This window comes from Thalia democratica, chromosome 2 (genome assembly GCF_965202585.1).
Source record: "Thalia democratica chromosome 2, ktThaDemo2.hap1.1, whole genome shotgun sequence".
Classification (NCBI taxonomy): Eukaryota; Metazoa; Chordata; class Thaliacea; order Salpida; family Salpidae; genus Thalia; species Thalia democratica.
The window spans coordinates 70,759,574-70,772,740 of NC_139166.1; the positions used below are offsets into that span (position 1 = coordinate 70,759,574).

General features: G+C 28.2%; 1 protein-coding gene across 1 annotated transcript; it reads right to left on the minus strand.

Moving 5' to 3' along the window:
- Positions 1-320: 320 nt before the first annotated feature.
- Positions 321-12,305, minus strand: LOC145828906 (mitogen-activated protein kinase kinase kinase 19-like). Its single transcript, XM_082936652.1, has 7 exons — positions 12,215-12,305; positions 11,837-11,925; positions 11,270-11,421; positions 9,896-10,075; positions 4,636-4,751; positions 4,301-4,418; positions 321-483 (listed from the first exon to the last, which is right to left on the minus strand). The coding sequence occupies exons 1-7, from the start codon at positions 12,303-12,305 to the stop codon at positions 321-323; spliced, it is 909 nt and encodes a 302-aa protein (XP_082792778.1).
- Positions 12,306-13,167: the final 862 nt, after the last annotated feature.

The window sequence follows — 13,167 nt, forward strand, 5'->3', positions numbered from 1 at the left end:
AATTTATGGTAAAAAAAAACTGTGTTAAATAGCATAAAAACATTGAAAATATACTGATAAGCTACTTCAAATGTGTCTTTTAATAAAAAAAAATTGTTTTTGACAAAAAAAGTTATCTATATGGTAGATTTTTTGTTTCAACCAAAATTTTTCAATTTAACTTTTAGTTGAAAATTTTTGGTTTTTTAGTGATTTTTGTTCAAAATTCCAGGTTTTTTTTTTTAATTTCTCAAATTCCAGTTTTTTCCAGTTTTCCAAGATTTTTAGCAACCCTGTACCAATTACTACGATATATTTAGCATCAATATTTATCTAATTACTTACAACTGAAGACACTTGTCAACAAGCTTGATTGCTTCATCAGTGCCAGGCAACTTGGGCATTGGTTGGTTGTTACCGATGTGAAACAAGGCACTGATTGGCTCTTTGTCGCTCAAAGGGGGTTTCCCTGTTGCCATCTCATATATCGTGCATCCTACTGACCTGTGAAAATTTTTAAAATATAAATGTATTGTAAATCCGACTGACCTACTAAAGCTAAGTGGAGTGAGTTTTAATAAGTTTTGTCAGTATAAATACATACTATAACCGGCTGAAACTTATTTAAATAAACCGTGTAATATCTATTAGCTCTTTACAGTTTCAAAAAATATAAAACTTTGAAGCTACACTTTATTGTATAACTTAATAACTTTTAGAAGCTTGTGATTAGAATTAAACATAAAAATTATGCGTTGACATATAAAATTGATTTCAAATATGGAAAACCTCAGAGATGTTTATTTGGCCACTATGTGAAGTTTTGCAAATCAAAATAACTTACAAAGCAGGTTTATTAAATAATTAAATTACTTTATTAACCTAGTTAGCTGTTTTATTTATTCTTATACAATATATGCGCTTTGGAAATAGTGCTATTATACGATAAACCAAAAATATTCTGATATGTTTACATATTAAGTAGGTGAATTAGGACATCAGAAATATAGCAATAGAGTTATAAATAACATCCGAAAAACAGAACTCCTTTAAGGTGAGTAACTATTAAATTTATGGTAACTTTTAAACAAACTAATTGAAAATAAAGTCTGCAATACCAGCACTTGTTTGTTAAAAATGCGATATTGCAAAAAAAATTAAGTAAATTTACACAAGAGAGGTGTGAATAAGAAATGTTATTTCAAATGAAACTAATGTGGTTAAAACTAGTGATGTACCGGACTCACTATCCGGGTCCGGGTCCGGCCGGATATTGCTATTTTTGTCTGATATCCGGATCCGGCCGGATTCTAATTTGAAAAAAAAGTCCGGATCCGGGTCCGGCCGGATTCTAATTTGAAAAAAAAGTCCGGGTCCGGTTCCGGCCGGATTCTAATTTGAAAAAAAAGTCCGGGTCCGGTTCCGGCCGGATCCTAACAGAGATCCGGCCGGACCCGGATCTAGTTAGTAAAAAAGAGCATACTGAAAAGTATTTTTTCAAAAACAAACCCAGTGTAAATTAATAAGAGTCATCTTCGTCAGTTAAAATTAAACACCTACCGTGATTGGATCATTTTGTACACGTGACTAATTTACATTTGTTTAAATTTAAACTGTGAAATAAACAGTCATGAAATGCAACTCTTTACATATGTTGTAAAATTGAAAACTTTGGAATGAATACTTGTATTATTTATTGTTTAAAGTTGAGCTCAGAGAATATTAAGAGTTAATACGGTTGAATGTATGAGCCAATGAGAATCATATGACGAAATGTTTCAAACTAAATACTGATGCAACAAAACATCAGAACATGACAGGCAGTTTATATGTAAGCAGTTAGTTAGTTTGGTGTGTAGCTTGAAGCAACAAAATATCTTGAACGTTTTTGTGAATGCTTATTGTAAGTAGTGTTTTGTTTTAAAAGTGAATATTTCAACAGGTGTTTGATTGTTTTGGTTGCAACTGATTGTTTAAATATTTAAGCCAGGTTTATAGTTTAATAGTTTATTAAAAATTTTACAGTTTCTTGTTTACTGAAAGTTTTATTTAATTTTTAGTTTTTTGTTTTAAGTCTTTTGATATAGATTTAAATAGCTTCCACTTTTTAAAGTGTTACCAAAGTAATTAATAATTTTGTATATGCTAGTATTTCTTGTTGTGTTTCATATAAAAGATTCATCATTCAAAACTGTCGTGTCTGATTATAGAAAGAAGTCTCAGTTAGAATTTAGTATTTGTTAGATATTAATTAAATAAAGTAGGATTTAATTATGATGGGTAGTGCAAATAAGTTAAGTGTGCCACAATCAGTCCACAACTTTACTACCAAATTGTCAACCTTTGCTAGCTGTTCTACTGATTATTAGATTAAAGTAATTTTTTTTAGTTTTTAAAAACCTCATTCTAACTCAGGCTTGTTTATACTCACTCTAGCTAGTTTTATTAACTTAAACAGTGGAAACCCTGCTAGTTTGAAAATTTTTGGGAATTTTATAAAATCTTGGACTGCCTCAGGCTAGTTTAGTTTTTTATAAAAAATCAGGCTAGTTTTCTTTTAGATTTTGAATGAGTTTGAGCTGATCCAGTTTTCAATATTTTGTAGTTTTCTAGTGTATTTTGTTCAAGAACTTGATTTCAGATTTTTAATTGTAAATAACACCTAAATTTGTAAACCTTGTGGCTTGCTGTTCTACTTATTATTAGATTAAAGTTCTTTTTTTTCAGGTTTTAAAAATCTCATTCTGACTCAGGCTAGTTTATTCTAGTGATGTACCGGACTCACTATCCGGGTCCGGCCGGATATTGCCATTTTTGTCTGATATCCGGATCCGGCCGGATTCTAATTTGAAAAAAAAGTCCGGATCCGGTTCCGGCCGGACTCTAGTTTGAAAAAAAAGTCCGGATCCGGTTCCGGCCGGATTCTAATTTGAAAAAAAAGTCCGGATCCGGTTCCGGCCGGATTCTAAATTGAAATAAAAGTCCGGATCCGGGTCCGGCCGGACCCGAAATTGTGGGTCCGGTACATCACTAGTTAAAACAAACTTTATAAATTATCTCGACTCTGCTTCAAATGTCAAGATTGTAAATCTAAAACTATACTAACTTATCAGCAAAATAAACAATTTCTTAGATAGCGTGATGCTGGCTTCTACATGAGCTTCAGTTTGCTTTTGTGCAAACAAAAGAAAAAATTGTGAAACTGTTTAATTAACACAAAAACTAACTTTCGCCCAATTGAAACTGTTTTCAAATGATGATGATGTTTTCAAATAAAACAAACAGGAACGAAACTTTAAGTCTACAACTAAATTAATTTAAAATAATTACTTACTTTAGCATTTTGTAAAAAAAAATATGTACATAAGTCACACCTCTTTCAGTTGAACTAACTTCATTGATAATTTTCAAACTTTATACAAAAATAAGTGCCTATACTGCAGAACTAAATAAATTTCAAAAAACCGTTTATATACTTGTATGACTATGTCAAAGATTAAAAATACTGTTCAAAGGTTATTATTTTACTGTAGATAACCTAAAAAACTTAACAAGGATGGTTCAAAACTAAGCAAAATAAAAAAAAACGATTCTTAACTGCTTACAGTTATTGAACAGTAATCTTAGTTTATTAACGTGTACAAAAATAATTTTAATACTGTAGCTATGATATTTGAGACGAAGTAAACTATTTCAGTAAGTTGCTTTTAATGTAAATTATAATATCAACAAAAACTGTAAAATCAAAAAGCGTTTAAACGCTGATTTATTTTATCTGAAACAATAAAAATTAAAAGCTATGAATTTAGAGTAGTTCTAACACTTCACACTTAAACCGTTGTCGTTCTTTAAAGCAAAAACGAGTTCAAATTAGCCCAAGCAAGCAGTAACCTTGTCCCAGAAAGACAACATTTTAATTTTTGGTAACTTAAACTTTTTTGTTTTATTGTGAGCTGTTACTCTAAGTATCTGTCAACTCTTTTACTATCCTAATCTTTATTTATTAAATCATTAAGTATATTTAATTTTTTGGTTTCAAAAAATTTTTAGAGAAACTTTTCTTGAAATTATTGAATTAGAATTATTACGCAACTCATAAAAATCTAGTTTTATCAGATAAACTAATAAAAAAATAAGCAAAATATCAGCTTTAGGCCAATGTAAAATGTTTTATCAAACTTTATCTTTAAACCTTTATTAAACTTATAGCTAAGGTAATAAAACTGTGAATACCTACTAAGTCTACATGTCAATGTTACAGCTATTGTAGGACCGTGTATATACTCTAATGTAAATTCATTTATATTTATTGTAAACAAACCAGATATCAGCTTTGGGTCCGTGTTTGCTGTCCTTGATAACCTCAGGTGCCATCCAGTATGGTGTGCCGATTATGGCGGAACCGCTCAGAATAGATGGAGAATCTTTAACCTGGTTTCCTGTTTGTATATTTTTGTATTTTATGTTGTTGTAAGGTTATTTGTGCTACTTGTTTACCTTTTGCGACTTATTGTATTTATAGAAAAATATTCATACTTAAGTTTTCTTTCACTTTCATTTACTGCAAGTTTTAATGTCTTAAGCTAGACAATTTTGTAAAATATTGAATGATACTATAATAACATTGTACTTTGAAAATGTTTCTTGTAAACTGACCACTAATGTAAGGGTATACTTTTATTGTGTTCGTTTGTATGAGCTTGGCGCATCCGAAATCAATGAGCTTCACTGTACCGTCTGGAAGAAGCATAACGTTGTTGCTTTTGATGTCTCTGTAAATCAAAATAGTTAAACGTTTTAAAATAAATAGTAACCAAAATAAAAAATAATACAGCTTGTGTACTTATAGTATGTATCAATGGCATTGTCTTATGAAACAAAAGGAATTATGTAATAGTTAAATTATAGGAAATACTATAAACCGAAAATTTCACCAATATGATGTTTTATGTTATGACCTGACCCTCCGAGCAGAAACCTGTTCTGCAAGAGGTTTTTTAGCTGAAAACTTGTAAAAAACCAGCATGTGCTTATTATAACAAATGTTAAAAAACGTGTTTAACTCAATGGTACTTGTTATATAATCGTTTTCTTTATAGTTCACTTTTAAATTGTTTAATTTATTCATATTATGTAAATATCAAAATTGTGCAGCCTGCAAAATACTTTTTTTTTTGTAAGCCTACCCAACTTTAATCTAGGTCAGGGTCAGAGTTGGTAAAATGCTAATAGTTACTATGGTAATTCAGCAATGAAGCGTATAAACTTTGGTTTGTTTTAAGTTAGTAATTTCACGCTCGAGTAAACAAAGCAGAGCTTTTTAACATGTCTGGTCAGGGTTTCCCAAACTTTTTTGCAAATGGCCCCCTTTAAAGAAATTGAAAAAGCCATGGCCCCCTTAAACAAGATTACTCATAAACTAGGATAATTTTTTTTTTGCTCTACATCTGCAATTCAAGAATATCTAGTGTAAGTTTCTAAACTACCATAAAATACACCAAGACCTTTTTTTATTACTGCTGAATATTTAGTGTAAATTTCAAATTATGACCTCTTGGGCCCCCTGTGGCTCCTTTACTGCTCATGGCCTCTCCTCTTACCCCTTTGCTGCTCGTGGCCCCTTGAGTATCTGTCATGGCCCCCAAGGGGGCTACTTGGCCCACTTTGGGAAACCCTGATCTAGGTGTTACAAGTTGTACTCTAGCTAGTATATATTGACTGATAAATAATGGTGCAGCCATCTTTAAAAAGCTACAAATAACCTTTGTATTGTAATAAATATGCTCAATGTACTGAAGTATGAATGGTAAGTATAGACAACTTGAGCTATACATTTAGATTTAGGGGTAGCAATACATACTAAACTAGAGTTTTATTTTAGGTTTTAGGGTACGACTGAAGGAAAGGATTCAAGTTTATTACAATCAAATATTTAAAACAAACAAAATAAAGCTTTTGTACAATGAATATTGTGAAATGAGCTCTTAAATATGTTTTTAAGTACTAGATAGTTTTTAATAAATGATCATTTAAATACAAATTTGCTGTTGAAGTTTTTTTATTATGATCTATTAAAACTTCTTTTTAACTATCCTGACCCATCAAAGACTTTTTTGTGGTAAATCTAGGTAAAAAATTTCCCCCCTAGAAAAGTGCATTAAATATAAATTTTTTTTTATATATCTGTTTATGCTATGTTACACTTCAACTTATTTAATTAAATATTTTTGTAAACTACATTCCAAACTTAAAGTCACTGCCAATACTAATTGAAGAATATGTTTTTTTTTTCTCACATACTAATGTTTTTGATATACTTTTAAAAACTTAACTTTATGTAAATAATCAAGTCTTTACTTGTTTGTTATTTGATCAATTTTTATCTTTATTTGTTATCCACTTGATTTAAAGTAACTTTGTACATTTATTCACAGAAGGTCAAACGAACAGTTTAGTTTTTGTTTTATAGTTTGATAGATAACATATATTTTGTATATCGATTGTTTACTTTACAACTTGATTCACACAATATAATAAAATTTATCATAGTAAATAAAAGGTTAAAATTATAAGCTATAACTTCTTTATTTATCACCCAACTTTATTTGTGTACTTTTCTAACTACAGTTATCTTAAGTACACTTTTTTTTTTAAACTAAAAAGTAAAGTGTGCTACAAAATTATAAGGTTTATTTATATTACATAAAATAGGTCAATTTTATTTTGATAATTTTAAGTATTTGGGTAAAAATTCAATAGGTTGTTAGATGACAAAATACTTCAAACATTATCAGCTAATTCATATTTAATGCAAAAACAAATAAATAAAACACTCTCTCAAGTTTTTGTGATAGTTTATACGTATTACACTACTTTTCGTCAGAACTTAACAGTAGAACAATTCTAAAACTATGAATAAGTTTTTAAACAAAAACACAAAAAGTTAAAACTAACAAAGTAATAAGCACAATAAATAATCAGTGTAAAGTAATAAATAATTAAACTCAAATACTACTAACGGATAAAAAATAGATAATTTAACTAAATAAAGACACTTTATAATCAAATTCCTTCTGTTTACACAGTTCTGGTTTCTCCAAAAATATAGAGATAGCCTCCAACTTCACGAGATCAAACACACTATTGCAATGATGGATTATTCTAAATCTGGATATGTCATATTTCCTAGCACAATCTCTATTATTTATTAGATGTTCTGCAACTGAAGATCTTTTTGCTGCGTTTTTTGTTGCTATTGTCTTTATTTCAGGTTCTTGTTCGATGAATTTCAATACACAAGCAGGTAGATGTTCTTTTATCCTGGTTTTTAAGTGCCTAGAGGTCTGCCCGATATAGCTCTTTTCGCAAGAGCAATTAAACTTGTATACTATACAACTTTTGTCTTTGTCTGGTATCGGGTCCTTCAACTGCACTTTTAATAAAGATTTTGAAAGAAATATAACTCTTGGAAGCACTTGATTGTAGGATGTTTTTGTTAAGTCTTTTAGTTTGCTCTCAAATACTCGTGATTTTTCTCCAATATAAGGTAGTTTTAATATTGCTGGGAACTTCTCCGGTCCAAATAGTCTAGGTTGATTTATGTTATTGTGGTGTGATTTTATCACCTTCTTAATCAGATCTGGTGGGTAACCATTTTTTATTAGAATTTCTTTTATTCTCTCAACCTCTGAATGAAGTAATTCTTTCGAACAGATTCTGTATGCTCTATGGTACAGCGTTTTGATTAGGTTTACTTTTCGTTTCTTGCTACAAAACGATTGGTAGTGTAAGTATTGCCCAGTGAAAGTTGTTTTTCTATAAACATTCGTTAAGAAGCTTGTTTTATCTTTTATTATTAATATATCCAGAAATGGCAGCTGGTTGTTTTCTTCTACTTCTTTAGTAAAAGAAATCTTTTTATGTAAAGAGTTTAATTTTTGAAAAATATCTTCATTTTCACTTTCTGTTTTGGATATGACCAAACAATCGTCGACGTATCTTATGTAGACAACTTGTGAAGACAAGTCGTCAGCAATTTTGGATTCTAAATATCCGATGAAAATATTCGCTAGAGTAGGACCCAAAGGTGACCCCATGGCTACGCCGTCTATCTGACTGTAAATTGTATTGTTGAAATTAAACTGCACATCACTCGTTGCTATTTTCATCAGCTTTATAAAATTATTCTTCTCTAAATTAGGTTTACTTATTTCATATAATTTGTCAGCACTTATCTTAATTGATTCTTCTAGTGGTACATTTGTGAACAATTGCTTTACGTCAAAAGATGTTAAAACTGTATTAGTTGATTTAGCATGTTTGATCTTTTCGATAACTTCAAAAGAGTCTTTTACAACGAATTTTGAGTAATAAGCTAAAACTGGTTCTAATAAAAAATTAAGAAATCTGGCTAATTTGTGTTGTGGAGACTTGATCATCGACAGAATAGGTCTAAAAGGAATATTTGGTTTGTGTAGTTTTGGAAGGCCATACATCCTTGGCCTAATTGAACCAATAGGTTTAATGGCATTAAAAACAGATTGTTCTATTTCTTTATTATAAACCAACTTTTTTAGGAAATCAATAATTGATTTCTCTATTTTATTTAAGTTGTCAAATTTACTGGTCGGTCCCAACTTTACAAACTTTGTTGAATCATCTAGAATTTTGTTCATTTTATCTAAGTATTCAGTATTTGAGAGTATTTGAGAGCAAACTAAAAGACTTAACAAAAACATCCTACAATCAAGTGCTTCCAAGAGTTATATTTCTTTCAAAATCTTTATTAAAAGTGCAGTTGAAGGACCCGATACCAGACAAAGACAAAAGTTGTGTAGTATACAAGTTTAATTGCTCTTGCGAAAAGAGCTATATCGGGCAGACCTCTAGGCACTTAAAAACCAGGATAAAAGAACATCTACCTGCTTGTGTATTGAAATTCATCGAACAAGAACCTGAAATAAAGACAATAGCAACAAAAAACGCAGCAAAAAGATCTTCAGTTGCAGAACATCTAATAAATAATAGAGATTGTGCTAGGAAATATGACATATCCAGATTTAGAATAATCCATCATTGTAATAGTGTGTTTGATCTCGTGAAGTTGGAGGCTATCTCTATATTTTTGGAGAAACCAGAACTGTGTAAACAGAAGGAATTTGATTATAAAGTGTCTTTATTTAGTTAAATTATCTATTTTTTATCCGTTAGTAGTATTTGAGTTTAATTATTTATTACTTTACACTGATTATTTGTTGTGCTTATTACTTTGTTAGTTTTAACTTTTTGTGTTTTTGTTTAAAAACTTATTCATAGTTTTAGAATTGTTCTACTGTTAAGTTCTGACGAAAAGTAGTGTAATACGTATAAACTATCACAAAAACTTGAGAGAGTGTTTTATTTATTTGTTTTTGCATTAAAGATGACAAAATATCAAAAAATTTGTGCTACACAACAACATAATCTAATTTGTCTGATTTTTATTGTTTATGTAGTGATATATATTTTTAAAGCATTTTTTAAAAGTAATTGCAATTAAATAGACCCTGCATAAACAATTTAAAAATTAGACAATCTTAGTTCATACAGTAGTACATTTAAGTCCTTTATGAGTAAATGTTAAATAGAAATGATAAAAGTTAAATGAAGTTAGGTTAGTTATAAAAAAAACAAGTAAATTACTTAATAATTTTATCCTAAATAAGTAAAACAATAAATATAACTATAACAGCTCTTGTTTGAATTAAAATTATAGGAGCCAGTAGCCTTTTTTAATATAATTATGCCATATCACGAGTTTAATACTTAATAAAAAAAATTATAATGCAGGTTTAAATGACTTACTATTTAAAAATTAATTATGATTTTAATAACAAAACTTTATCAAATTAAAAAATTATACAGTTAAGAATTTAACCTGTGAATGACTTCTTTGGAATGTATATACTTAACACCGTTCAGTATCTGCTTTGAATAGTTTTTGAACACTTCTTCTGGTAGAGGACCATAAGTTTCAAGTATTTTGTATATGGAGCCACCACTTAAAAATTCCATGTAAATTTTCACCACATTCTTGACAAGATGAGTTTCAAAGAAGCTAAAAGCGTAACAAAAATTTCTTACAAGTATTAAAACTAAGTAAATATTTTTAGTGCTGATTTTTAATGTAATGGTGTATTTCAACAAATTATATAAATAAACGAACTGTTTCAGTTTAACAACTAAATTTATGAACTCTTAACTTACTTAAACATAGTTGTAAAAACTTGGCAGTAAATAAAAATACCTAAATTCATATATTTTTTCAAATTAAGTTAGATCAATGTTATAAAACAAGTCACATTTCTTGACATTTAAATTAACTTTAGGTCATCACAGTTTTTACTCCAGTAATAAACTTACAGATAAAGTGGAAAAGAATTCTAGAATATTAGGCAACTATTATATCACTTATTTTTTTATCTCTAAAACTTAAAACATAAAAAATTCATCATTGTCACATGTAACAACTATATTTTACTATTTAAATATTCAAGTCCATGGAGAGGGAGTACAATGTTTTCTATACACGTTAAAATTAACTTTTATTGAAAGTTGAGAGTGTATACTATAAAATAAGCTTTATAGAATAAAAACAAATTAACTTTAAAAATATAACCATTTTTGTAAAAAAAAGTCTGATACAACCATATGAAACAAAAAAATCAGGGCCAATGTTCTTGATGTTATGACAAACTTATTAAAAATCAATCTTCACCACCTATTTAAAATAAATTTACGAAAAGCTTTTAGGACATGTTCTTTTTGATACGGCAAACAACTTGTAGAAAACGGATTTTTAAAAAGAAAATATGACCAATACAAAAATAAAATTTGGTTTGTTTTATATGAAAATAAATTGGTTTATTACAAGATGTTTAAACATTTATTAAAGATTAAACTGAGAAAGTTTTAAAACAATTGTTCAAAAACTGAAGATGTAATAAATTTTTAATGAGATTTTACTGTTGCCTTTTTAGTTTGTGCCTCTTTTAATGGTCCTATTGAACTCTGTATTTTTGACCACTTATATCTCATAAGTTACTTAGAATTTTTCAAAGACAAAAATAACTATTAGCAAAGTGCTTTGTAAAAATAAACTAAAATTTAAAATAAGTGAATTACCCCCCTATGACCTTAATATTTATGATACTAGTTTTGCCTATAAGATATTGGATTTATAAAATGGACCAGCATTTTTTCTGTAGCATGTTTATCATAAAAAGTGTTTTATAGTTATGTGTTTAAATACCTGACAACATTTCGGTGTTGCATGTTCTTTAGTATATTAACTTCCCTCTGTAAATGTTTACATTCGTTCACTGCTTTTGTTCTATCAACTAGTGTGAGTTCTACTTCTTTTATTGCAACTAACCTGCCATCCCGTGTCATTCCTTGCCACACCTTTAAAATAAGAATTATATTTTACTTTGTACTTAACGTCCATTAAAACACATACTGTTAAAAAGTATGTGGTTATAGATGCAAGTATTGGTTTATAGCTTGAGCGAATTCCCTTGCCATACCTTGGCAAAATAAAACTGATTAACAATTTTTAAAATTATAAAATATATCAATAAACACCGAACTTTTTTTTAGTTTGGCTTACCACAAGTTATTTTTGTTTTAGTATTTTCAACTTAAAATGTAGTAAAGTAGACAAATTTTTATATTACAAAACAGTTTAAAGGTTTAAAAATCTATATACCCTTTTTACTATTATAATTATTATTATTAGCATTATGTATTATGTATTATAAAAGTTTTGACTGTAATTTGTACATTTAATAAGTTTTTTGGTAATCATTTTTTCAGAAACCTTTCTAAAGCCACCCTGTCCAATCAATGGCCCTTTCTTTAAATTTGAATAAATAGAAATGTCTTCATTGGGTGTGCTTTCTGCTTCTTCTGTAAACAAAAATAATTACCTTAAAAATTAATTTGTAAAATTGGTATAAATATGCTTTATTTACTCTATCAAATTTGGAATTAATCTAATTATAATAGTCATATTATTTATTGTACAATTATATCATACTTTTAGTAAACTCATTTAAGTGTAAACTAAACTTTAAATAAAAACAAGCCTTAATAAATAAGACAAGTACAACATGAAACTTTTAACTAAAATCAGAAAATTAAACACATAAATTGTGAGCATTTTATATAACATGTTTTTAATAAGAAAAAGTCAAACTTTTATCTGTAGATTGAATCACACTTGTGGTGATTTTCAGAGCATTTTCCAAAAACTTTTGCGGAGCATTCTTTTTGTTACTTCTGAACATTATGTTTTTTCAGTAATTAATGTTAAATTATTACAACTTTTAAAACACCCTGTGATTTATAATTTTTAGTATTTAAATAAAACCACTTGCTATTACTTACAAAACGGTTATCATGAGTAAACAAGTGCTAAGAGTTTAGGTAAAACTTGTATGGGTCATATATTTTAAAAACAATAATAAACTGGGAAAAAATATCACAACATCATAAAAAATAACTATACAAGTCTGTTAAAAATAAAAATTATCAAAAAAATATTTTATTTTTGAATAATAAGCTGTATATCTGAAAAACAAAAAATCGTGCAAAATTGGAAATTTTCTGAAAAATTTATATAGGCTTATGGTATAAAAAAAAATTGAAAAAAAAAATTACAACATCATTAAACTCATTTTAATAAACTTGTAAAAAAAAAATGTTATTATTATTTTTAGAGAAAAGCTTGTATAAATAACAAAATAGAAAATCACTCAAAATTTTTAAAGGGGCCCCCCTTCAAAAAGTCAAACTTCAATTCAATGGATTTTTTTTATATTAAAGACAAAGGAGATAGCAAAAAAAAATTTAACTAGCTATTAAGATAAAGAAAATAATTGGGTCTTAAGTTTAGACATTTCTATAAAATCCTTAAAAAATGAACTTAAGCTAAGTTCATGCTTGTAATAGCAATTAGTTTCACAAATTTTGAATTCGCTTGAATTGCTTGAATGAGTACAAAGTTTTACATTTTGTATTCAAAAAAAATTAAATTCTAATGAGCATCAGAGCCTATAAATTTAAAACTTGCCAAGTAAGATAAAGAAGCTAGAACACAAAACAATAAAAATGAAAAGATCAAAATAAATAAAATAGTACAGCTAATTA